This window comes from Hetaerina americana, unplaced genomic scaffold (assembly GCF_022747635.1).
Source record: "Hetaerina americana unplaced genomic scaffold, ioHetAmer1.1.p SCAF_54, whole genome shotgun sequence".
Classification (NCBI taxonomy): Eukaryota; Metazoa; Arthropoda; class Insecta; order Odonata; family Calopterygidae; genus Hetaerina; species Hetaerina americana.
In genome coordinates, this window is record NW_027287139.1 from 1,643,807 (window position 1) to 1,668,469 (window position 24,663).

Sequence of the window (24,663 nt, forward strand, 5' to 3'; positions counted from 1 at the left end):
AGGCTGCTGCTCCATCAAAAAGATTTAGAAATCATAAGAAAGAAAGATCCACCTATTTTGACCATGGAAGAAATGAAGGAGAATGCCGAATTTGTCGAAGCCTTGTACAATACATTGAAAGGAGACAAGATGGAAGCAGACGTAAGAATAAAATTTGTTAAATTTTCGAGTCTTTTAAGTTGGTTTCAATAGATTAGTGCAACTGAAATGTTTTAAAAGTATTTTAATGTTATATGCTAATATTAATCTGTATCAATAACATTTCCATGTCATGGGGACTTCAAAATTTGAAACTAACTTGGTGTGTGAGGTATTGTGATATGCAAGGACATTGATAGCATTCACTTATACTGTTTTGACAATAAATCAAATAGCAATAAAAAAGAAGGTTGTTCAATTTAGAGTGATCATTTACTTTTTATTTACTTCATTTTATCATTCAAAGAAGTATTTCATATTATATTGTTAGCTTAGCAAGTAATATACCTGTACATGTGGAACAAGGGTCTTTAATTGGACCCCAGTATTATTGAATAGGTTGTGACTGTTCTAAGTTGATTTTGATTTTTTCGATTTCAAGTGTTTATTTATCCAAGTGGGTGTACATACATTTAACAAGTAACAGTTGTAACAATAGTAACAATAACATTTTATAAAATTTAACAGTGCACCTACTAGGAAGCCCTGTTTTAGGCAACAAGCCATTTCAGGGTCTGTTTCCACTGAGTGTTAAGAGTCTGTGTTCAGCGGTAGCAGAAAGAACATTTGATTTATAACTGGAACTCTTTTCTTCGGGATGGCATTGGTCTAGCATTTGCCCGTGGCAGAGGGGAAACCCTAAAAGCCCTCCGCAGACTGCGTTCTAAGTTGAAGCAAATTCAGTTTATGTATTGCAATGATTGAGGCAACATGTGACAAGCATTACCCTGGAATGAAATTTTGCTTTCACCTGAGCAAACAATTAGCCAAGGCTTATGCAGTGCCACATTAGATTTATGGAGAGCTTGTTCTTCCCTGTTACACAGCTAGAAGATGGTTTTAAATGTTAAAAGGCAGGAGAAAATTTAAAAGGTGGACCCAGAAGTTCACTGTTCTACAATTACAAAGATATGATTTTAACACGTTCCCTTTTTGAGGAACTGTTTATTAACATTTGGTTAGCATTTTGGAGGATATGGCCCTGTCCATATGAAATGAGGTTGTGATTTTTCAAATATTTTATTTTTAGGGAAAGACCCCGCCCACTTATTTTCCCATCCTTTATCCAAAAACCGGTGGCCCCCACCTTCAACTTTCTACCCACCCTCTCCCTCCTACATGGCCACCCCCTCTCCTCTGTCCTTAGGGATATTCTACTGGGGAATGTGAATGAAACTTGTACGCGATGATGCCACAAGTCAGTGAAATGCATCTCACCTGAAACATAAGTCTGTGGCGAATTACAAACTCATTTGATATGGACAAAACGATTCCACAAAGTGAAGTCTGAAAGTATAAAGGATATGGCTCTGTTCTGAGGCATGTGTAATGTGTCATCTGATTAGTAACTTTAAGTTCAAAGGTTAGATTACTGTGGTTTGATAGCCTGAGTCTGCCATCGAAATGTAATAATTCCCCACCTTGAAATTAGTTGAGATGTCATCTAGATATTTTTTCCTTGAGTGAGTGCATTATTTGGACAGTGAAAACCAAAAGAGTTCAAATAAGTTAAAAATATTTTGTGATAATGGCCCTTTCTAAGATACATCAATGCTGCATAGAATAATATTACATTTAATCAAGCTAAAAAAGTCATTATTTTTTCAAGTTGATTCAAGGAAATAGATCACCACCATTAGGAGAACAGTAGAGCGATGATATATTACCAGAGACAAGTTTGACTGTTACCACTCAAAATGTATTTGCTAATGGTATGAACTCAATTTGATTACTTTATGTATCAAATTGTATCATCAAAAGTTGTTAACAATCAGCCATGCTCAGGATTTAAAAAAAAACATAACATTAGAGGGGACAAGGGGGTTCAATGGGGTCAAAATCCTAGATAATGCATATTTATTGAATCCAGACAAATCATCTTTGGCAACTGCCTTCGTGAACCTGCAAGAGTCTATCATCAAATGCAAAACATTATAGTTATAGTTGGATCTAAAAAAATTTCATTGGATCTTTGAAACTGCTATAGCTATTTCAATCTTATACAAAGTTTTAGTGTGTGAAGGCAACCTGAGTATAAATATCAGTTCTCAAATTAATGTTCTTTACAATTACAGCTAGAGTTCTAGCATGAAGAACTGGTGGAATCTCAACCTGAGAATCAAATTGACCAATCATTACTCATAACAAGCCGGAACATATTGAATGGCAACTTGAAAAAACATTCTTCATCTCATGACTGAAAAAATCATCTTCACATCACCTTCATGAACCTGCTAAATAAAGTAATTATTAACCTTTATTTTATTCATCTCATTAATAGGCTATAAATGAGGAAGAGCAGCTATTGGAGTGGCAGGCCTCACCGTTTTCTACTCTTCAAAAAATGTTGGCATTGATTGATCCCGTGGAAAAGTTATGGACCACAGTTTTAAGATTTCACTTGCAGTATGACATTTGGTATTATGGTAAGTTTAAAGACATGCAATTTTTTTGCCAGTCAATACCAAACTAGTTTTTCCTGGTCATTATTTGTGTCTAAAGATTGTTGTATCCCATAGTATTTCTTCATTAAGGCCTAAAAAGTGTTATTTCAGAAGCTTCAGTGACTTTGATAAATGATGTTCGGTGAGTAGCCTCCACATTCCATGTGTTTGTCATTTTCGTTTTAGCTGCAGTACATTAGTTCAAATTGAATAACAAGGTAATATTTTACAGTTTGCCCTTAATCATAGTTGAGGGAGAAAGACATGGGAAAGTGGAGAACACTCCATCCCTCCGTGACGTGTTTTGTAAGGGCACTTCGAGTCAGTAAGCTGTCCGTCAGATGGGACTTTAAGCTGTGGACCCCTTGGTACCTTTTGTTAAGAGTAAGCTAATACCGATGCCAGGTTTCTCTCCACCCTTCCTTTCCCATCTATCGCTAATGGCACAAATGACCTCAGTTGTCGGTCGCCTCTACTAAAAAACTACAACTACTATTATGTTGGACTTGCCCTATCTCTATTGACATTGCAGATGAGCATTGGAAGTTTGAACTATGCTCAAGTAACAAATTAATCAACAATTGTGGCTTTTAAGGAAGGCTAAAGTACATTTTTAATTAAATGAATATTTGTTTTAATATTGTTTGCCATTTACCTCAATAGGAGTTAAAAACAAGTCACTTAGACAACACTCACTTCATCTTAATCTCTAGCATCCTCTGTATTGTCAGGTCAGGTACAAAGAATGAATAAAAGTTCAGTCATGTTGACCATTGTGGGGTGATTGAATTGAGATATGTTCTCCCTTTTTTCCAAAGTGACGGTGAATGCATTAAAACTTGCCAATGGGTACCTGGATCAAACCTAGTTTAAATTGAATGGAAACATTACACTTAAACTACTACAATATTAAAATAAACTGGGAGATGCCATAACAGTAACTTTTAATTGAGTCATCTGCTAAATGTGCATTACAATGTGACAAATTTCAGATTGTAAAAATCATTTGCCTTGATCGGGATTTGAACCCAGATTCCTTGATGTCCAGTTTCTGACACAGTAAATATGATATTTTGTCACAACATCTTGTTCCTTTAAAGCCTCCAAAATCACTTGATAGCTAAACTGGCTAAAGCACTTGGCTGGACATTGAGGGATCTGGGTTCAAATCCCGGTCAATGCAAATGATTTTTACTCTGAAATATGTTGCGTTGTTATAGTACAATCTTTGTATTTAAATTTGTATGCTCCTTGGCCAAAAAAGGAGTCTGTAGGAATATGTAATGACTTAATTCCAGTAATTGATCCCATCAGTATTAATATTCTCTGACTAAAATTTACCTTATGGGTATCAGATGGTATTCACTGAAATATTTGGTTCTTTAGGTTAAACACAGTGTTGTGCAAACTCCAAAGTGTTGATTTATTCCAATATTAATTCAACAAAAACAAAAGATTTCTCCCACCTCACCGCCCAATTGTGTAATTCTTAAGAATTCAGTTATAGTGTTTCTTCTTTATTTTATTGTTCTCAGAGACTCATCCAATGTCATCACTCATGGTGATGTAGTTTGTTGCTCTAGCTTTGGATAGGTGAGTGTCTCACAGTCTCGTTTAACCTCACTGTCAGGTCACATACATGGAACAGATGAGGAAGGGATAGCCCCCTGCATGCCCATAGCAAGTGCTTCTGGCTTTGTCCTGCAGGCTGGGATGCCTTTGTTTTTGTCCCTCTGGTGGCCTTTCATTCCACCATGCATGCATAGGGTGGGAAAAATTCACTTGATAAAGTAGCGCAGGCTCATATCTTAGTTTGGCATGAACATTTTGGATGTTAGTCGTATTAGTAGTAGTTATTAGGGCAAGTGACTGACAGCTGATATCATTTGCACCGATTGGGTAATAGGTAGGTAATTCAGTAGGGGTAGAATATTCAGGGAAGGGTGGACAGAAGCCCGGCATGGCTTTTGGTATAGCGGAGAATACCACAGGGAGTTAGGACAGTGAAAAACTTGCATGAAGTACCCAGGACTTCACTGTTGTGTAGACACACCAAACTCAACCAGCTCTCTGCCACTTGGATTTCAAGAAAAATATAGTCTCTGACTACTGAATATTTTGGACGAAAGCTGCAATTGATGGTCTTCAATTTCTGCCTTCCCCTGTCAAGGTATTGCAGCCTATTTACTTTCCATTCGATGTGGCAGAAAGTTTAAAGCAGCATTGGAGCCATAGACATGTTAGTGACGATTTTTTGTCTTATTAAACTGCTCAGAACTCAAGCTGCATCACTGTGTCTGTCGGTTTTTGGCATAGAAACTGTCTTTCACTCTCTTCACCTCCTAAATTTGACACTGCAGAACACTCTTGTATCTTTAAATCATGAGGATGGCATGACATTTCCATTAAAAAGAGTTTCGTGTCACCCTTTAATCTTCCTTTTACCTGATAGATGATTACAAATTTATTCAATCCAAACTCCACCCCCATCCTTCCTCAATGTATTTTGTACATGACCTCATAGAGCTTGAGGTCATCCATGTAAAAGCTATTGGTGTTTTTATGTTTCCTGCTGGATGGGATAACACATATGTACACCCCTTCCGCATTACAATTTGAACATATTTGCCAGAAGGATATACCTGTACAGAATAGGAGAGGTTGAAGCCATTACTATGGTAGAGGCCATAGAAAAATCAGCTCCATTGAAGTCCACTCACCAAATGGGCAAACCATGTTTTTCAGAGTAGTACTGGACATTCAGAACATATCTGCATGGAATGAACTCACTTCGTTTGAAGTTTGGGTGAATGCCTTTAGGTAGTTGACCTTAATCTTGAAAGGATGCTTTTGTATAATGCAGTGTTCTGGCTAATGCTTCTTTCTGAAGGGTATCCATTCATCCTTGTGATGCCTCACTTTGAGACCCGCAGCTCTTAAGTCTCCTTCCAGAACAATATAGTGTGTTGAGGAGCATAGGAGCATTTAGTATCTAAGTGAATGTCTTGCATATAGTATTGGAGCACATTACCGGGTAGTATTCTTTGGGTTGGACAAGTCACCATTAGAAGATATTGGAAATGTGCATCCCCAAATCAGTCAAGATGGCTTAGGCTCTATCATAGTCAAAAAGGATGTGAAGATCCTGGTGAAGTGTTAATCAGTGGAAGTGCATTTCTTCCACCAGAAGTTATTCATTCCCCAAGCTAAGAGATTCTTCTTGCTAGAGGGAGTGTTCATGTCACTTTCTGTGACTAAAATTGTTCCATTCACATCCATAAAATGGTAGTTTCCATTCTGTTAAAAAAGGACAGGGCTGAACTGTTTCCATGAAATAGTTTCAAAGTCTCGGAGATGAACTTCCAATAATGTCATGCATTTGGAATAGATGGCTGGGAAATGGGGTAGGGGGAAGGCAAAGGATGTCTAAATGAAAGTAGAATCCCCCCTCATAACCCTAGTCTTTTTCTAGCTTCTACTTGGCCACTGCAGTGCCGTGCTTATCCACCTTGTGCTGCTTGAAGGTGAAGAGCTCATTTTTTTCGGTGTGTGTTGGCGTAACCTTAATATATATTATGTGCCATAGCCTAGGACATGAATGAATATATGGATGTAATTTATTCCAATAGAGCCTGAATTCTTGTAACCTATTATGTGGCCAACTTGGTTTCCCGCTCTTTAAGTCTGTATGATACATTTTCTTTTAAAGAAGAGTCATGATGAGGGGTGAGTAATCTCTGTCAAGGCCCCATTTACAGAGTCACTCAGTTGAGAAAACTGTTCTTCTCTTAGAGAAATCTTAAAATGGGTATTCCACTGTGTTTTGTTTTTTGTGAGCTATTGTGCTCAGCCAACCTCATAAGTTAGTATGTCTGCCCCTTGCAATGTAGTTTGCTGCATTGGATGTAGTAACCATGTCAAAAGACGCAATGGCTGATACTTGTAGGGAGGTTGGTTTGGTTGGCGGTCTAATCCTATAACTTTGTAGTTGGTTGGGGAACATTTTTTTTGCAGGGGCATTGAATGGTAGTTTTTGTTATGAGAGGTGCGCGCACCAGATATTTCCAAACAGTAAATCCCAATTCACCATTAGGCTCAAGTAAAAAATAAAAATTCAAAATGCATAACCTTTAAAAGAGAAAACATGTTGTCATTTAATTTGAATTTTAGTCTGATCAACAAATTATCAGGCTCATGCATTGAATCTGAACTATTAGCCAGTCTTGTAACACAAGCCACTTTTTAGTGCTTTCTCTCTGCCTTTGTTCTCTTATGAGACCTATAAGCAGTATATTATTATTGAGTAATCTACCAGTTAAGCTAGGTTTTGGATGGACACAATGTCGAATAAATATTTTGTGACTCCTAGCAAAATACAGTCCAGCAGCCTACTCTACAACAAGTCCCTCTTCATCTCTGTGTACTCTTCCTTCCTCCCTTCATCCCGTTTAACATCCCTATCCTGTTCCTACCCCTTCCTTGTGTGCCTAACATTCTCCCCTCTATGACAGCATTCAACATCCCACTACTGATCAATATGACCTTCATCCACTTTTCCTGCCTTCATAGGATTTCTCCCGACTAACCCCTCTCTTCGCCCACCATACCAAGTACTTCTTCATTTGTTTTCCTTTTGGTCCATTTCACCTTCTCCATTCTTCTCCAAACCCACATTTCAAAAGCCTCCAATCTACGTCTATCCTCCTGCTTCAATGACCATTTTCCCTCACCGTACATAGCTACGCTCCATATCAAAGTTTTTACGAGTCTTTTCTTTATATCCTTACTGAACGCCCCAGTCATCAACTCCCTCCTCCATGTGAAAGCTTCCTCATTGCCTAGCGCAATTCTTCTCCTTACGTCCCTACTACTTTTACCGTGTTGGTCCAAAACACTACCTAGATACGTAAACTGTTCCACCTGCTCTAGTTTTTGCCCTCCTATTTTAATGTTTAGCTTAGCCTTTTTCTTTCTAGAAAATCATATGACCTTTGTTTTATTAATATTGATTCTCATCCCATACCTGTCGCACTGAATTTCCAATTCTCTCAGCAATGCTTGCAGTCCCTTGGCTTAATAAATAGAGCTTAAGCAGTATATATTAGTTATAAATCTACTGTAATGACTTGTAACATTTTAATCAACTATGAAAGGTTTAAATGATGACTTTTGCAAGACATGTGCCCATTTACTAAAAACTAGGCAAACTGTGTAACTCTTAGAATTATACATGACTCACAATGAGAAGGTGGCTGCACATTGACCCTGGTCTTACCTACCCACCTTCTTAATCAATTTGGAACATGAGTTGGCTCTTTGAAGTCGTCATTTATCAGCTTCCTTGGTAAACTTCATTTCAAATTTTGGCAATTTGTCTCATGACTTAGGCTTGAGCTCTTATTGCACTTTCCCTTTTTATCCATTCACAGCTAATGATTGCAGTTTGTCACAAGGTGCACACATGTTTCAACTCTATTTATATGACAAGAAAATTTGGTCGGTGTTGCAGGGTGATCCTACTTTTGGATGAGGCTTTGTAGGCCTTCATTTGACATTTTGGATAAATTGAGGCTGTCTGACTCTACCTGTTTTTGTTGCAATCATTTTGACTTAGGTTTTTGTTTAAACTGAAGGACTGACAATTCAGTTAATTCCTAGCATTTACATGAGCTTATGCTAAAAATGATTCTGTTTGCATCATCTTGAAATTTTTTATGATTTTCCTGTCATGATGGAACATTATTCTTCCAATTACACAGCTTTAAACAACATTTAAAGATAGCATGATAGTTTTCCCATGTTTTCAAAACCTGTTTTTCAAATAAGGAAGGAATTGAAGTTTTTACCCACAATTTATTTGATTATCTGCCAACTATTCAAGCTGTATCAAGACTCTTTTGTTCATATTATAATTGTTGCCTTCAAAGACTCTGAAATGTGACTCAGCGTGTTGTGTAGTTGAATTTCATCATCACTCCATCATTAGTGGGTAAAAATTTGGTGTCAAAATCTTTAGTTTGATCAAACTGTGGGCATACCTTCAAACATTCTTTTGTTGATCTTCTGGTCTTTTGAAATATGAGCCTCAAAATGCTGATCATCCATGGATACACACTCAAAGACTCACTCAAATCTAAGGGGAGATGAGGCAGCAATATTTCAAACACTGCAAAAGTGCTCAATGTGCCCAAAAGTATTTCGTATTGTTTTGAGTAAACTGGCACACATTTTATAAATTTTTGAAATTAAACCTTTGATGGTTGGTTAATATGTTCTACGCGTGACCTTCGACTGGAATCCCGGGACGATTAGATTTTTCATAAAATGTACTGTGTCAGTTTATGTAGGAGGTAAAAGGCTGAGAAAATGAACATCAATTACTATAATGTAAAATGTGTCCTACTAGTTCTTACCCTCAAAGATTCAAACTCAATGAGATGAGCCTTAAAATTGATTGATCTAACTGTATTTTAAGTGACATCTGTTTGATTCAAATGGGCAGCATTTTCAAAATCAAAAGTTTATTACTGAACTTCCAGTTTTTACTTCACCCTAATTATTATACTATACTCCCGGTGATATGCTTCCCTGGCAGCATAGTATGTGAAAGGTCCCCTATTAGGACCTCCGATTAAGAGGGGGCCAATTTAGGAGGACTTAACTTGATTGGTACTTAACCAAGTTATATTGTGAATAGCGAGGTTAACTTAGTGGACATTCCCACCATTGGGTACCCAAAACCGTTGTTATACATGCCAAGAGGATGCTAGTAGTCGGTATCCCCATTATTCTAATACATATATTACTGTTGGATTTCCGTTGTATATTTACTTATAGATTATTATTGTTGGATATTTTTATTCCTAGGACCTTTCATGAAGCTTGATGCAAGCAAAATTGAGGAAGAAGTGGATGTCACGTGGAAAACACTGTACAAACTTACAAAAACATTTCATGATTTGCCTGGTTCAAAGCGCGTTGCTGAAATGGTCAAGGCAAAAGTGGAAAAATTTAAACAGCTTTTACCTGTGCTTCACACCATTTGCAATAAAGGAATGAAGGAAAGACACTGGCAGCAGGTAATTTTATAAGTTTTACACATTTACCTTAGTCGTAATGGTAATTTTCAATAATTGGAAAATATTTCAGTTGAAATCACTATATGCATAATGAAATGAAATAAAATGTGATGCGAATCATTAGTTGAAATTTACCCTTTTAACTTATCATAATAGCTCAGTGTGTATGAAATTTCTGCACCAGCCTTAGGTATAGGATTTGACAAAGGTGGAAACATATTCAATTTCTTAATTATTATTCTAGATAAAAGCAAGGGAAGATGCAGACAAATGTCCCAAATTGCAGTTCTTACTCTATAATTGATTATTATTAAATGTTGAGTGTTAGCAAAGCAATAATGAAGACTTTAAGGTGTGGAGATGTTGCAATTTTAGCACATTTTCTCTCTTGATGACCTTTTCAAAGTATTTAACACTGTTGATCATTCAATCCTGAAGCACAAATGGAACAACCTCTTGGTATCAGCAGTGTTGAATTAAAACACTGCCTTACCATCAGAAACCTTCCTGATTATACATTTCAATCAGTCTCCATCACCAAGGACATAACGGATGGATCTTTCCTTGGTCTTCTTCTGTTCCTCCTCTGGATTAATGATCTATCAACTAAGATCTACAATGGTCAGTTAGTAATTTATGCTGATGACGATACCATATAGCGTAAATAAAATGATTTAGACCCTTTTTATCTGTTTTTTCACTTCCTCTAGTAAACTATTTATGCATGCCCAGGAACTTAAATTAAATGGAAGTAAACCGTAGAAATGCAAATAATACTCAAAAGGTTTTGTTAAAGTAACAGAATATTCATGAAATAATAAAGTACTTCAGCTGAAGTCAACCTAGGCCATGGGGTTACTCCAGCCAGAAAATGTTTCAGATATTACTAAAATGCAGTATTGAATACTTCATTTTTGTTTTGTGGGCATAGAGAGATTTTAAAGATGGATACCAAACAACGTTTTTGCAAATTTATTTCTACATTTTAAAAAGCAAAATCATTTCACTCAATAAACTCTGGCTGCAAATTAGAGAAATCAAGTCATCCTCTTCCAATATCAGTAGGATGTTTTAGTTTATGAACAATTTAATTTCCTGGTAAACTAGCAATCTCATTAATTTCCAGATAGACAAAAAAAGTCTTCTTAACAATTTTGCATTTCCTTAATAAATAAACCTTAATGGAATCACATTACGGCAAGGATATTACTTTCCGTAAAATATTGTCTCTTTGATTGGTTGCAAATCATATCTAAAGTGAACTCATCAGCACTCAAGTATTTTATCTTCTTGTCCAAGATGTTCAAGGCAACTTGATATTTACATCTTGCACAGCATCCCATGCATTTGACATCTCCACCATCTTCATTAAAGTCTGCTCCAATATCTTGTGCGCTGACACTTTTTCCTGCTGCTACAGATATTCTTCTTCCATGATTCTCTTTTTTAGCAATTTTTATCAGCCTATCATCGTGCAGAATTTGAACAATTGCATTTGTCCAAGGTCTAGAATCTAGGCCATCAATAAACTCCTCAAAATTCAGAATTTTGTGAAGGATTTTTCTCAATTTGAAAGAAAGACCTGTGCTTCTAACCCTGGCATATCCCTGAGGGGAGGTCCAGTGGCTTCTAGTGCTGATTTCAGCATTCTAGGTAATTTACATTTTGGTAGATTTTTTCCAGCGTTGCTGTTTTTCCAGCTGTGAAGGTATTGTCTCCCATCTCCCGGAAAGGTTCTCAAAATGCCTCATTTAATGGCTGTCAAAACTGTATTGAGTTTCAAGGAAATAATGCATGGAAAATGTATAATAAATTCCTCATCCAATTCAATGCAACAATTTCAGAGTGCAAAAATCATTCGCCTTGACTGGGATTCGAACCCAGATCCCTCAATATCCGGTCGAGTGAAATGCACATTATCGGATGACTCCGTTAAAAGTTACTGTTGTGGCATCTCCCGCAGTTTCTTTGGAATTCCTCATCCAATGTTAAAACTTCTTCAGACAAGTAATTTGAAAAAAAGGTCTCTGTGCAATACTCTATGGTGGGCATGGCATATCTTTTGAAGCAAACATGTACTGAGAACCCAATCCTCAAAACTTGCCATGTATTACAACCCTGATGTGTTTCTGTCTTTGTCATAAATTCCTCCTTTAATCCAAATTGGGTAGAGATACCCTGTGCACAATGTGTGGGAGTGAAAATACTCCAATTTGCAGGCGCAGCCATCAGGATTGAGGTACTCAACTTTTAAGTATCTTTCACAATATCTGTATACCATGTTCCCTTTTATTTTTCCAGAATCAAAAACGAAATTAGTTTCATCATAATCAAAAATATTTTCAGGGGGACTCCATCTAATTACTCTACTAAATGATTAAAATAATGTAGCGCAAGACTTCTATTCACTGCCGCTCGAACCCTTGCAACATATTCCACAAACATAAGTGTTATAGTTTTGATTCTGCTCATGAATCTATTGACCTAATCATTTCCTAAATAGTTGTTGTCAACACACTTAACAGTTACTGTCTACTATCCAAGTAAGTTTTAACTAAGGGAGAAAGGGGAGTTGTTACCACCTGTACTACCCTATGTATAAGTGGAGGAAATGATAAGAGAGGCATGGGAAGAACTGAATATTGGAATGGAAGTTGGTGGACAATGTGTATAATCATGTTTGTGAATGATCAAGCTTTGGTTTACCAGTCATCCAAGGGATTGCAAGCATTGCTGAGTGATTTGGAAATTCAGTGTGATAGATATGGGATGAGAATAAATGTGAACAAAACAAATGCTATGCACTTTTTGAGAAAGGGAAAAGCTAAGTTAAATATTAAAATATGAATTCCAAGACACTGTGGGAAATGCCGCATCAATGACTTTTTGATGGAGTCATCTGCTAATATGCATTACAATGCAACGATTTTGGAGTGCAACAATCATTTGCCTTGAGCTCATAATTTTGAGCAAGTAAATCAGTTTGTGTATCTCTGAAGTGTTTTGGACCAACATGGTCAAATTAGTAGGGATGTAAGGAGAAGTATTGCACTAAGTAAAGAGCCTTTCACAAGGAGGGAATTGATGAAAGGGAGGTTGAGTAAAGGTGTTTGGAAAGGCTCGTTAAAATTTTGATGCTTAGTATATCTTTGTAGGGTAAGGAAACATGGTTACTGAAGGAGGATGATAAGAGGCATATATTAGAGGCTTTTGAAAGGTGGCTGTAGAGAGGGATGGAGAAGGTGAAGTGGACCAAAAGGAAATCAAACAAGGACGTGCTAGGTATGTTTTGGTAGGAGAGATGTTGTTCGGATAAATCGAAAAGAAACAGGAAAAATGGATGCAGAGTATACTGATTAGCGGTGGGATATTGGCAGTGTATCAAGATGGTGATAGAGGAGAGGGAGGAGTAGAGAAAGGATGAGGAAGGTGTATGAAAAGGATGAGCATGTTTGAGGGAATGAAGGGAGGAAGGAAATGTGTGACATTGAAGAGGGGCCTATTGTTGTGTCAAAATGGGGCTTATTGTACATACTGTTGTATAGGCTGTGTCCATCCAAAATCTACCTTAGCTGGTAGCAAATCAATAATAGAGTGGAACCTCTCCTATTGAACATAATTCATTCTGGAATCTCCCTCATTAGGTGAAACAGGCATTTATGGAAACAATTTTCCCTATATAAATTAGTGTAAAATATGATAATGCCAAAAAAATAAATCATATCGCAGAATGAACCAATCTGGAATGCAAACTCAATTTTTAAAAACAAAAAAGAATTGAAATAATTAGTTTATGATAAATTCCTAATTCTTTTTTACTAGAAAGCTGTGTAAAGACATTTATTTTATGCCAGTGCTTCAAAATTTTGTGAAAATGTGACTTAGCATTATCATTAAATAAATTTCTAGTGTGCATAGCTACTGCTTTATGCCAGGGTGATGCTTCATATGTATGGTATGATGCAACAGTTTCCCATGACCTCCGCATCATATTTCGCCTGCTCTTCTGGACTTCGTCAAGGCTCAAGGAGTTCCTGAATGGTAAACAGGAGGGGTTTAATTTTAAAATCACCTCTTGCGTTGGCAAAAAATAGAAACATGAGATGCTAAAAGCTTAATCTCAAAGCTTATACTTATCAGTACTTTTTTAAAGTGATGCTTGACTCATTGTCATCTATGAGTGTCTCTACAAACTGCTTTTTTTATGTTTATTTGTATGCTTATAAGTAATATAGATAATGAATGAAAATTTGAGACACTGCTCACTGAAAGTAAATGTTTAAATGGTTTATTACCAATTAACTCAAATATAACTCTTATTAGATTTCAGAAATTGTTGGTGTTCCTATCATTCCAACTGAGGAAAGCACCCTGGCTGAAATGATTGAGTTTGGTTTGCCCAAACATATTAGTGAACTCGAAGAGATAGGAACCAGAGCTACAAAAGAATATGGTCTGGAGCAGTCACTGGCTAAAATGAAGTCAGAATGGATGGATGTCAAATTTGAATGCATTCCATACAGGTATCAATATGTTTCTGTTGTGTCTGCACCTCATTTAAAAACAAATGTATGAATTTTTTTTATCCAATCTGTCATTGTGTTATCACCATTTATCTGTTATTTTTTGCTACTTTGCTTGAACCACAGGGAAACAGGAGTTTCAATATTATCTGCTGTTGATGAAATACAAATGATGCTTGATGATCATATTTTAAAAGCACAGACAATGAGAGGTTCGCCATATGTTAAAGCATTTGAAACTGAAATGCAACAGTGGGAAGACAAGCTAATATCAATGCAAGACATACTAGATTCTTGGCTGAAAGTGAGTTACTTTTTACTTTGTCCTCATATAGTTTGGATGAAAGTGTTTTCATGAAAAAAGTCATGAATTTCAGTGCAAAAACAGGTTTCAAGGTCACCTGTGCTGTGATTTGAAACAGATTTTGTATTTGAATATGTGGTCTAAACTCCGTAGTAATGCAGCTATGGCAGCATAAAAACTCCATTGAACAAACTATTCACATTTCTTATGGAATGGAAGCTTCTATGAACATGCTGAGCCAAAGGCACAGCAATGAGCTCTCCACTTTTACAAATAAATCTATTTGTGGAGGCATTTAAAGAAAACTATAGGAACGTATGATTAAAAAACCAAAGCTATTCATTAGCCACGTAGATGATATTTTTGTAACGTCACCCTTTGGAGAGGAAGAATAAGAAAGTTTCTAAAAAAAGAGATGATAGAAGTCTGAGTCTTGTGTTATTCAGAAAAAAACACGTGTAGACCTGATGGTGGTAGTGTGAATTTGCATGCAATCAACTCAGCGAAGAAGCATGTGTTGAAGGAGTGCCATTATGGCTATCACTGACAGCTGATTCTCCATAATGCATAGAAAATAGGAGAAAAACTAGTAATGACACCTTTACGAAAAGGAAAGCTGCCGCATACATCATAATCCTGTACACACAGAGCAGAAAATAGTGGCGTGTTGTAAAGAATTCCCAATGTAATGTTTGATGACACAGATCAGGATTTGTTTGATCTTCATCCTGATCTTGATCTTTCCTTGGTCAACCATTAGTGATATCACCAACCAATAAACTGCAGACATTATTAGTGCTGTTTATTTATTTGTTTCTGAGGCTTCTTTTATAGCTGGTTGTTATAGGATAGAATTACTCGTAGCCTCCTAAACAGCCTTACCAGAGCCCAGTTTTTAACTTTTTTCAGAGCTTATTAAGTGTAATCTCGGCTACCATAACAGTGGTGCGATACAAAATTACTGACATGACAGTCTTGGAATCACAACTGTTATGTCAACAATAGTCATTGAAATTACAATTTATCAGTTGCACTGTGCCATAGTAGTTCATTGTTATTAAATGACATTATATAGTGTTCTGCAAACTTATTGGCCTCATATAATGGCTGTAAGAATTAAAATATAGTATATTAATCGTTGATACAAAGTAACTACTGTAACTTTGTAGATTATTATAGATTTATGTCTATGAATATACATAAAGTATGTTTACTGTGCCTCCTTTTGGCTATGACTGATTTTTAGAGAATAGAAAGATAGTATTAACTTTGATTTTTTCTGACTTGTGACCTGCCTTAATAAATATTGAAACAGGAATTATAATATCCTTTGATTTTTCTCTTCTGCATATAGGGTTATTCTAAATAATGGGTGGTTTCCCCTGAGGGAATTGCCTGGGTCATTCAAACTATTAATATATTGTTTCTAAATTTAAAAAATCTCTTCAGTGTCAGGTAACATGGCTATATTTAGAACCAATTTTCACCTCAGAAGACATAATGGAACAAATGCCTGATGAATCAAAGCATTTTCTTGAGGTGGACCGGGCTTGGAGAAACATTATGTACCACACAGCTAAAAATCCTCTTGTTTTGACTGCCACTGATTATCCTAATATGCAGAAATCACTTCAGGAATGTAACCAGCTTCTTGAAGATATTCAGAAGGGTCTTAACAGTTACCTTGAGCAGAAGAGGCTATTTTTTGCAAGGTAATATTGATTAATTCCAAAGAAACTGCGGGAGATGCCGCATCAGTAACTTTTAACGGAGTCATCCGCTAGTGTGCATTTCAATGCAACAATTTCAGAAAGTAAAAATCATTCGCCTTGACTGGGATAAGGCGAATGATTTTTACACTGAAATTGTTGCATAGTAATATTGATTATTATTCTGCTTTATGAAAAGGTATATTGCATCGATAATTTTTGTCCCCAACATACAGGTTTTTCTTCTTGTCCAATGATGAGTTACTTGAAATATTGTCTGAAACAAAAGATCCAACCAGAGTTCAGCCTCACTTGAGAAAATGCTTTGAAGGCATAAATAAGTTAAAATTCACGGAAGAAGAAGAAATTGTGGCAATGATATCAGCTGAAAATGAAATTGTTCCTCTCAGTGGTACTATAGTTCCTGCCAATGCCAAGGTAGAAATTTTGTTCCTATTTTAATTGAAATAGCATTTCAACAATTTATTTGGCTATCTAAGATTGTAAAACTTATTGCTTCATATGATGATTGTATATTTTCTGGTAGGGTATGGTGGAAAAATGGCTTATTAAAGTTGAAGATTTGATGTTAAAAACTGTGAGAGATATATGTCTGGACGCAGCTGGAGCATATGCTGATACACCTCGCAAGAAATGGGTGCTTGATTGGCCAGGACAAGTGGTGCTGTGTGGATCATGTGTGCACTGGACTGCTGAGGTGTCAGTTGCTGTTGAGGGGAACACCCTGCCGGTTAGGCATTGACTTCAGAAGTTTCTTCCTAGCTTTTGGATTTATAAAATCCTCTTTTAGTCATGGGTGCTCTTTCCATCATAAACCACTCAGGGTTATAATAAAGGGGGAGGTAAAACTGGGAATAAAATCGACTTTTTAATTGCTTATTGTGCAAACTTGGGCAGTTGAAAAGTCTTCAAATGAAACACTTTTTACTGAATAATCTTGAAAGAAATTTTCTTCTTGAAAAATTTGGTGAGGTGGTTCTGAGTGAAATCAGAGGAACCTTCTTGGGAACCATTACCCATTCTGTCTTTGAAGCTAATGCAAAGGTACCAAATGAATAAGTTTGTCGAAAGCAGACAATTAGATTTTCAGAATAATATCATAATGGGAAGTATGGCTTCCTGTTGATAGATAAAAGCAAAATAAGAATTTCAATGATATGATCTAAAGGTCATTATAGAAAAAATACAAGGGATTACCAGAACCTATCCAGCCATGCAATATTTTGAGAAAACTAGCCTACCTAAAGCAATGAGGCCTTAGTTCTATCTATCTAATCTACAATCTAATAAATGAGGCTTTAGTTCTCCCCTGCAAAGCACTCCCCTTGGGACCTCACACACTTTTTGCAGTATCTCTTCCACTTCTCAAAACAATCAGTATAGCCCGTTTTCAAAATGGTCATCAGCTGCCTCATCACAGCTGATGGGCTGTTGTTTCAGGATCATAGACAAAGACCCATGACTCAGCTCCAATCATAGCCTTCTTTAGAAAACCTAGGTCATCGTTTGTGGCTTGGAGCAAGTCCCCTGCAACTGCAGCACAAAATTCTTAACGTTGATAAGAGAATGCGATGAGGCAGTTGATGACCATTCCAAAAAAGGACTTTACCGATAATTTTGAAAAGTGGAAGAGATGCTGAGATAAGATTGTGAGATCCTCAGGGAAGTACTTTGAACGGAACTAAGGAGTCATTCCACGAGGTTGGCTATTTTTTCTCAACATGGCATGGCTGGATCCTTTCTGGACGGACCTCGTGCATCAATTACCATGAGTTCCACTAATGCTATAGTAAATGTAGCACACATTATATTGATTAATTGCCTATATAATATTAAAATATTGTTATATTAAAATATTATATAATCATAACATTAAAAAAATTGTATAAATTCAACTAGCACATACTTTGAAAATGATGTCTTGAGTTTGACTCTGAAAACATTTCCATGCTCATAACTTGCCTCAATAGTTACTCATTACACCAAATACCTTCCCTTTAAAAAAAAACCATAAACAATGTAGTCAACGCGAAGGTCGGTTTGGTAAGTGATGGTAGAGTTCACTCAGTACTAAGCCCGACGGTTTGTGAAATTTCCCACATCAGGGTAAGGGGGCCAGTGCCTTTCTCTGTGCCGGTTATGGTTTCCCAGGAAGATCTGGTACCCGAAAAATCGCATAGTTTGGGTGGAGCTGCAGCTGCCCAGAGTCTTGCCCGGGAATCAAACCGAGGACCCTCTGGTCAGTAGTCTAGCGCTCTACTCCCTGGACTACCGCGACCCACATCTTTTTAAGCAAACAAAATATAGTATAAATCTGCAGCAATTGTTTCATCACTGTTGTCATTTGTGTTCTATCATTTGTCTTGCACTGCATGTAGGCAGCCAGTTTATGGAATTATTATTGGAGCTATTCCGTTTGCACATGATCCTACCTGTATTTTAATAAAAATCTTGCATTGAAGTTAATAGTATAGAAAGCAGGTAATGTTCGCATATCACACCAGTCCAAAATAAAACTCAGATTTATAAAGGTATGAGGGTAATCCCAAAAGTAAGGTTTATAAGTTATTTTTATAAATAGAAAGAAGTGGTTATTTTCAATAATTGATGCATCATTTTTAAGCTTGAACATTCCTGTTTTTTCAGCATATTACAACATACTGCACCTTAATGTTAACTATGCTTCTTCCTACCTTGTTTTTCAATATTAATGCCACCACTTACTGGCTGTCTTCCCCTCTCCTTTTTATATTTCTCCAAGTGACCCCCATTTATCCTTCTATGACATGAAATTTAGTACTTTTTTTAAAAATAAGCACGTCTTGTGCCTTATTCACAGTTTTTGCTTTAATAATGGTATATAAAAGTGATATATAATAACTAAGCCCATACTTAGTGTTTCAGTTCTAATTTGTATTAGTTTATGAATAATTCACTTGATTTTTATGTATTCAATCAAATAAAGATGATTATATTGGTGATAATTTCATGCTATACATTTTAGGAATACCTACAAAAATGCAATGAACAAATAGAAGAAATTGTGGATTTAGTTAGAGGAAAATTGACCCCTGGAGGAAGAGTGACTCTATGTGCTTTGATAGTGATGGATGTTCATGGTAAGATAGTACTTTTTACAATATCAATTTTTAAAGTGTATTAATAAAACTTGCTATGAGAAAATGAAATTGATGAAAGATTAATAATTTTATAATTTTTAGTTGAATGATGGCATTGTATTTCTCTTTAAATGATTGCACATAAGACCTTGATTTTCAAAATTTATTTTCATAAAAGCTGATATTCATGTTTTATCTTTGCCTTTAAAACCATGAGAAGCATTGACATATGTGATTTTCTTTTCATTATAATAATATTTTCTTTCCTATGCCAATTTTATTTTAGCTCGTGATGTTGTTAAGAAGCTTGTAGATCAGAATCTGCAAGATGTGAGTGATTTTTCATGGATAAGCCAACTGCGGTATTATCTCAAGGAGGAATCAGTTATAGTTTCCATGATCACCACGGATGTGGCTTATGGGTTTGAGTATCTTGGGAATACTCCTCGCCTGGTCATCACTCCATTAACAGACAGATGTTATCGGTATTGTTATAATTATTTAACTTTTAATTCACTTTTAAACTTGCACTGATGTTATGTTGATCATAGAAAATCATTGAAGCACTGACATTTTTCTCTTAGCACATTAATGGGGGCATTGAAATTAAACCTTGGAGGAGCTCCAGAAGGACCAGCTGGTACTGGTAAAACAGAGACTAGCAAAGATTTGGCAAAAGCTGTTGCCAAACAGTGTGTTGTGTTCAATTGCTCTGATGGTCTGGATTATAAAGCCATGGGGAAATTTTTCAAGGTGAATGAATTGTATAATTATTATTTTTACTTTTTATTTGCCCAGAGATCACAATACAAAAATACCAGGTGGGTGGTGTATGTACCTGTACATGATATAAGACACGTCAAAAAGGAGCAAAGACACAGGCTCAATTAAGATGCATAAAAGAAATGATGCTCACAGTTGCATAATGTTTGGCACACACCCATGAATATTGGCTGTAACATGCACATGAAATATCAATTCAGAAAAATCATCGATCACCAATGCAAATCAGACCATGACCATTGCTATAAACTAAAAGCATGAACTTACTGGTCGGGAATATTTTTGAGATATTCGTCAACTGAGTAGAACGTTTATGCTGTAGATAACTTTTTAATTTATGCCTGAATGCAGGATGTTCCCTTTGTATCCTTGATACTTTTGGGTAGTTTGTTGTATAATCTGATACCCATTTCCTTCGGGTCCTAATTTCAATGCTTTAGTTCTTATATTCCCATAATGGATGTCATTTCTTCCTCTGGTGTAATGATGATGGTAGGCAGAGTTTAGAGAATAGTTGCCCATGTTATTTTTTATATACAGAATTAAAAACATAATGTAGATGCAGGGGAGTGGTAGAAAATTTAAGTCATGGAAAATAGGCCTTGATGGAGCATTGTGAGGTTTCCTGGTGATGACTCTAATAGCTTTCTTATGCATTTTAAAGATGGTTTGAGAAATAGCAGCTGATCCCCATAATGTTATACTGTAGGTTATATTTGAATTAATTTCCCCATAGTATAAATTTAGTAGCACAGTTTTACTTGTAGTTTCATACAGGTGTCTTAATGAGTAGCAAGTTGAACTGAGCTTGTGTTGAGGGCTTTTACATGCGTATCCTAAGAAATATTTGCACCCAGAGAAATACCTAGAAATTTACATTCCGTCACATGCTCAATTGATTGGTCATTAACTTTTGCCAGCATATCATCTGACACTTTATTATTCCATGTAAAGTTACTATTTTACCTTTATTTACATTTAAGTCTAGAGGGTTGTCTGTACACCACCTGTTTATTGCAAGTGTGACAGACTTTGACTTTTCCACAAGGCTGGGATATGTTTGTATTGATATTATTACATTGGTGTCATCAGCATACAACACTGGTATTATTTCTTCATTATTCTGTAAGTAGTTAGGTAGGTCATTGATGTATATCAGAAAAAGGAGTGGCCTAAGGGTTAAGCCTTGTGGAACGCCTTTATTAACTTGATATGCTTCAGATGAATATTTTCACCCATCAACCAATAACACTGCTTTCTGAGTGCGATTATGAATATAGGACTTCATCCAGTTTAAAGGAATTCCTATTCTATTGAGTTTAATTAGTAGTCTATTGTGGTTTACATTATCAAAAGCCTTTGATAAGTCAAAAAACATTCCAAGAGTTTTGCGTTTAGCATTTAATGAATTAAGTATGCTGTCAATTGCGTGACATATGGCAGTCGTGGTAGACCTTTCAGATCTAAATCCATGCTGAGAATTTGAAAGTAGGAGGTTTTTTCGAGATAAGATGCTATTTGTATGTACATGGCTTTTTCGAATATTTTAGTGAGTGTATTTTGGATGGCTATTGGTCTGTAGTTGTTCAAATTGTTAACACAGCCATGGTTTTTATATTTGGGCACTACTTTTGATTCTTTTAATTGGGATGGGAAAATCCCTTGTATCTAAGATTCATTAATTCAAAACAATGATGAACAACTTTACCAGGAATTTCATCTGGGTCAGCACTGGATTTGTTTCTGAGTGAGGAGACAATAGTTTTTAGATTGGTTTCAGAGCAAAGCTCGGCAAACATTGACGGTGATGCATTTGCAAAAAGCATATTAGCTGGAGAAATAGTCGGGCAAGGAGCTGATACGCAGTGTTTGTTAAATTTATAAGCTAAAGATGAATAGCTTATGGTACTGTTATTTTCAGGGTTGCTAAGTTTTGGGAGTGTAAGTTGTGGATTTTTCTTACCTCTACAGTCATTAATTATTTCCCATGCAGTTTTGGACTTATTATTGGAATTAAGTAACTTATTATCATTAAAAGTTCTTTTAATGGTAGAAATCAGTTTACGGTAATACTTTTGAAATTCCCCATTGAGCAACCTCTATAAGGAATTTCAAACCTATCTCAATAGATTACCAAATATTTTTAAACTAATACGTACTCTTTCCCTTACCAGCAAAGAAAGGTAATAATTTATTTGATTCTAGATTATCTCACAGCCCACAAAATACTATCCATTGAGTCATTTAGACTTAAATTAGCCTCATTATTATATATCACCAGCTTAAATTAGTCTGACCTAATCCAATGAGCAAAATTAATTTTTTGTCTCATGAGAGAAAAATTCATGGTAGCAATGCTCACCCTGTGGTGATAAACCACTCACTCACACACTTACCATTTGTGGAAAACTTAATTCCATGCCAGGGGCAACCAAGGGTTAAAGGCCCCACTACCTGTTAGTGGTTCTCTTTGAAAAGTTTTACCTCATATCTCACAAAAGCACTTCTAGGATACAAATATCTATGTGAGGGCTTAGAGGGAAATTAGTCATATGCCAGAGGCCATATGCATAATTCTATTCATATCACGCTAACAACCATACCAGATTAACCAAAGTGGTTTGCAAAGATATGGTCTCAGGTGCCAGGGTCAAGTTTCAGGAAGGAATGATCACTTAAATTCGCACCCAATCTGTATTGAAACTGTTGATGTCAACTAATCAACCCTTCTTTTTGATTTCACTGAAGAATATGAAGATAAGATTAGTTCATTCTTATTTCTCATTGTACTAGCTCATATTCTTGCTAAGAGTCATTTTCAATTTCTTTAGAATCACCCATGCATTTTTTCCAGAATGTCATTCAAAATCTTGTGTCCTTTCAAAGACAAAGGGCCTCTCCCATGTGACATGGCTTTTGAGTGACCCTCACAGACTGACACAAGTAACACTATCACAGGCTAGCTTGACATGTAGTGGCCATTGTACATTTTTTAGTGGATCATGGTACTGAGGATTCAGGAATTATTATTAGCCTACCAGGTAGAATGTTGGACTTAATATCCATGAATAGTAGGTACCATTCTTTTTTGCATGCATAAGAAAATATAATGGAACATAAATGTTGCTAATATATGTTCCATTATATTTTCTTATGCATGCAATGTTGCTAAAAGTGATGGTGTCACGTTAAAAACACTATTGAGGAAGGCAACGGGAAACCACCTCAATTGTCATTCCCAAGAAAAAATATGATGGACAATAGAGATATTTTGAGTCCTGGCAACCACGGGGCTCGGCCCAATCGGCCGTGTGTCGTGCCCGGCAGCGGAGGAGGCAAGGCTTCCGCGGTCGTCATCCCACGAAACCCTTGCAAGGGAAAACCAGCAGCAGCAGCAGGACAGAAAACGCAGGAGAAGAAGACCAAATTAGTTAGAATAGGAACGTGGAATGTTAGGACAATGATGAGGACAGGGAAATTGGAGAATGTTAAGCGAGAGATGGAAAGGGGAAATATAGATATTTTAGGTCTATGCGAGGTGAGATGGAAAGATAGAGGGGATTACTGGAGTGATAAGTATAGAATAATATACAGCGGTGGGGACGAGAGCCAACAAGGGGTTGCCATAGTATTAAATGAAGAGGTAGGAAGAAGCATAGTCAACATAGAGCAGGTAACGGATAGAATACTACTAGTGGAGATAAAAGCAGAACCGACGAACATAGTTATTATTCAGGTATACATGCCACCAAGCAACCATAAGGAAGAAGAGGTCGATTGGATATACGATCAGTTAGAGGACATGATCGCGTGTGTTCCAGCAGGGAAACATTTGATAGTGATGGGGGATTGGAATGCGACGGTAGGCGAAGGAAGAGATGGTGATGAGGTGGGGGACTACGGTTTAGGCACGAGGAATGACCGCAGGGAGAAAGCAGTTGAGTTCTGCAGGAGACAGGGGTTAGTCATCACCAACACCTGGTTTAGACACCACAAAAGACGCAGGTATACATGGAAAATGCAAGGTGACTCAGGAAGATATCAGCTAGATTATATCCTGGTTAGACACAGGTTTAGGAACAGTGTGATAAATTCCCACAGCTTCCCGGGAGCGGATGCGGACTCAGACCACAATTTAGTTGTTATGAAATGTAGCGTACGTTTCAAAAAGATAAGGCGGGGGCGGCGAGTTATAAAATGGAATGTAGAAGCATTAAATGGGTTGAAAAGGGAGGAATACAAACAGGCAGTAGAGAAAATCATGGAGGATGGTATAGGGCTTATAACTATCGAAGAAAAATGGGAAATGATCAAAAAAGGGTTGTCTAAAGCCGCAAAAGACACTATTGGAACCGTTAATGCTAAAAGGACTAGGAAACCATGGATCACGGATGAGATGATTACAAAGATGGATGAGCGGCGAAAATGGAAGAATATAAATACAGAATTAGGCAAAATGAAGTACAAAGAATTGAACAATAAA

The 24,663-nt window shown here is 36.6% G+C and overlaps 1 protein-coding gene across 1 annotated transcript in view; it reads left to right on the forward strand.

Annotated features, from left to right (window-relative positions):
* Window positions 1-24,663, forward strand: part of LOC139694738 (dynein axonemal heavy chain 3-like) — a 146,853-nt gene that overhangs the window by 18,757 nt on the left and 103,433 nt on the right. The window contains exons 8-18 of the mRNA XM_071593238.1: window positions 3-141; window positions 2,480-2,624; window positions 9,510-9,721; window positions 14,045-14,244; window positions 14,371-14,548; window positions 15,998-16,260; window positions 16,494-16,695; window positions 16,805-17,008; window positions 19,283-19,397; window positions 19,684-19,882; window positions 19,982-20,150. Of these exons, the coding sequence (XP_071449339.1) occupies window positions 3-141; window positions 2,480-2,624; window positions 9,510-9,721; window positions 14,045-14,244; window positions 14,371-14,548; window positions 15,998-16,260; window positions 16,494-16,695; window positions 16,805-17,008; window positions 19,283-19,397; window positions 19,684-19,882; window positions 19,982-20,150 (2,026 nt within the window). The remainder of the gene's footprint in view (window positions 1-2; window positions 142-2,479; window positions 2,625-9,509; window positions 9,722-14,044; window positions 14,245-14,370; window positions 14,549-15,997; window positions 16,261-16,493; window positions 16,696-16,804; window positions 17,009-19,282; window positions 19,398-19,683; window positions 19,883-19,981; window positions 20,151-24,663) is intronic.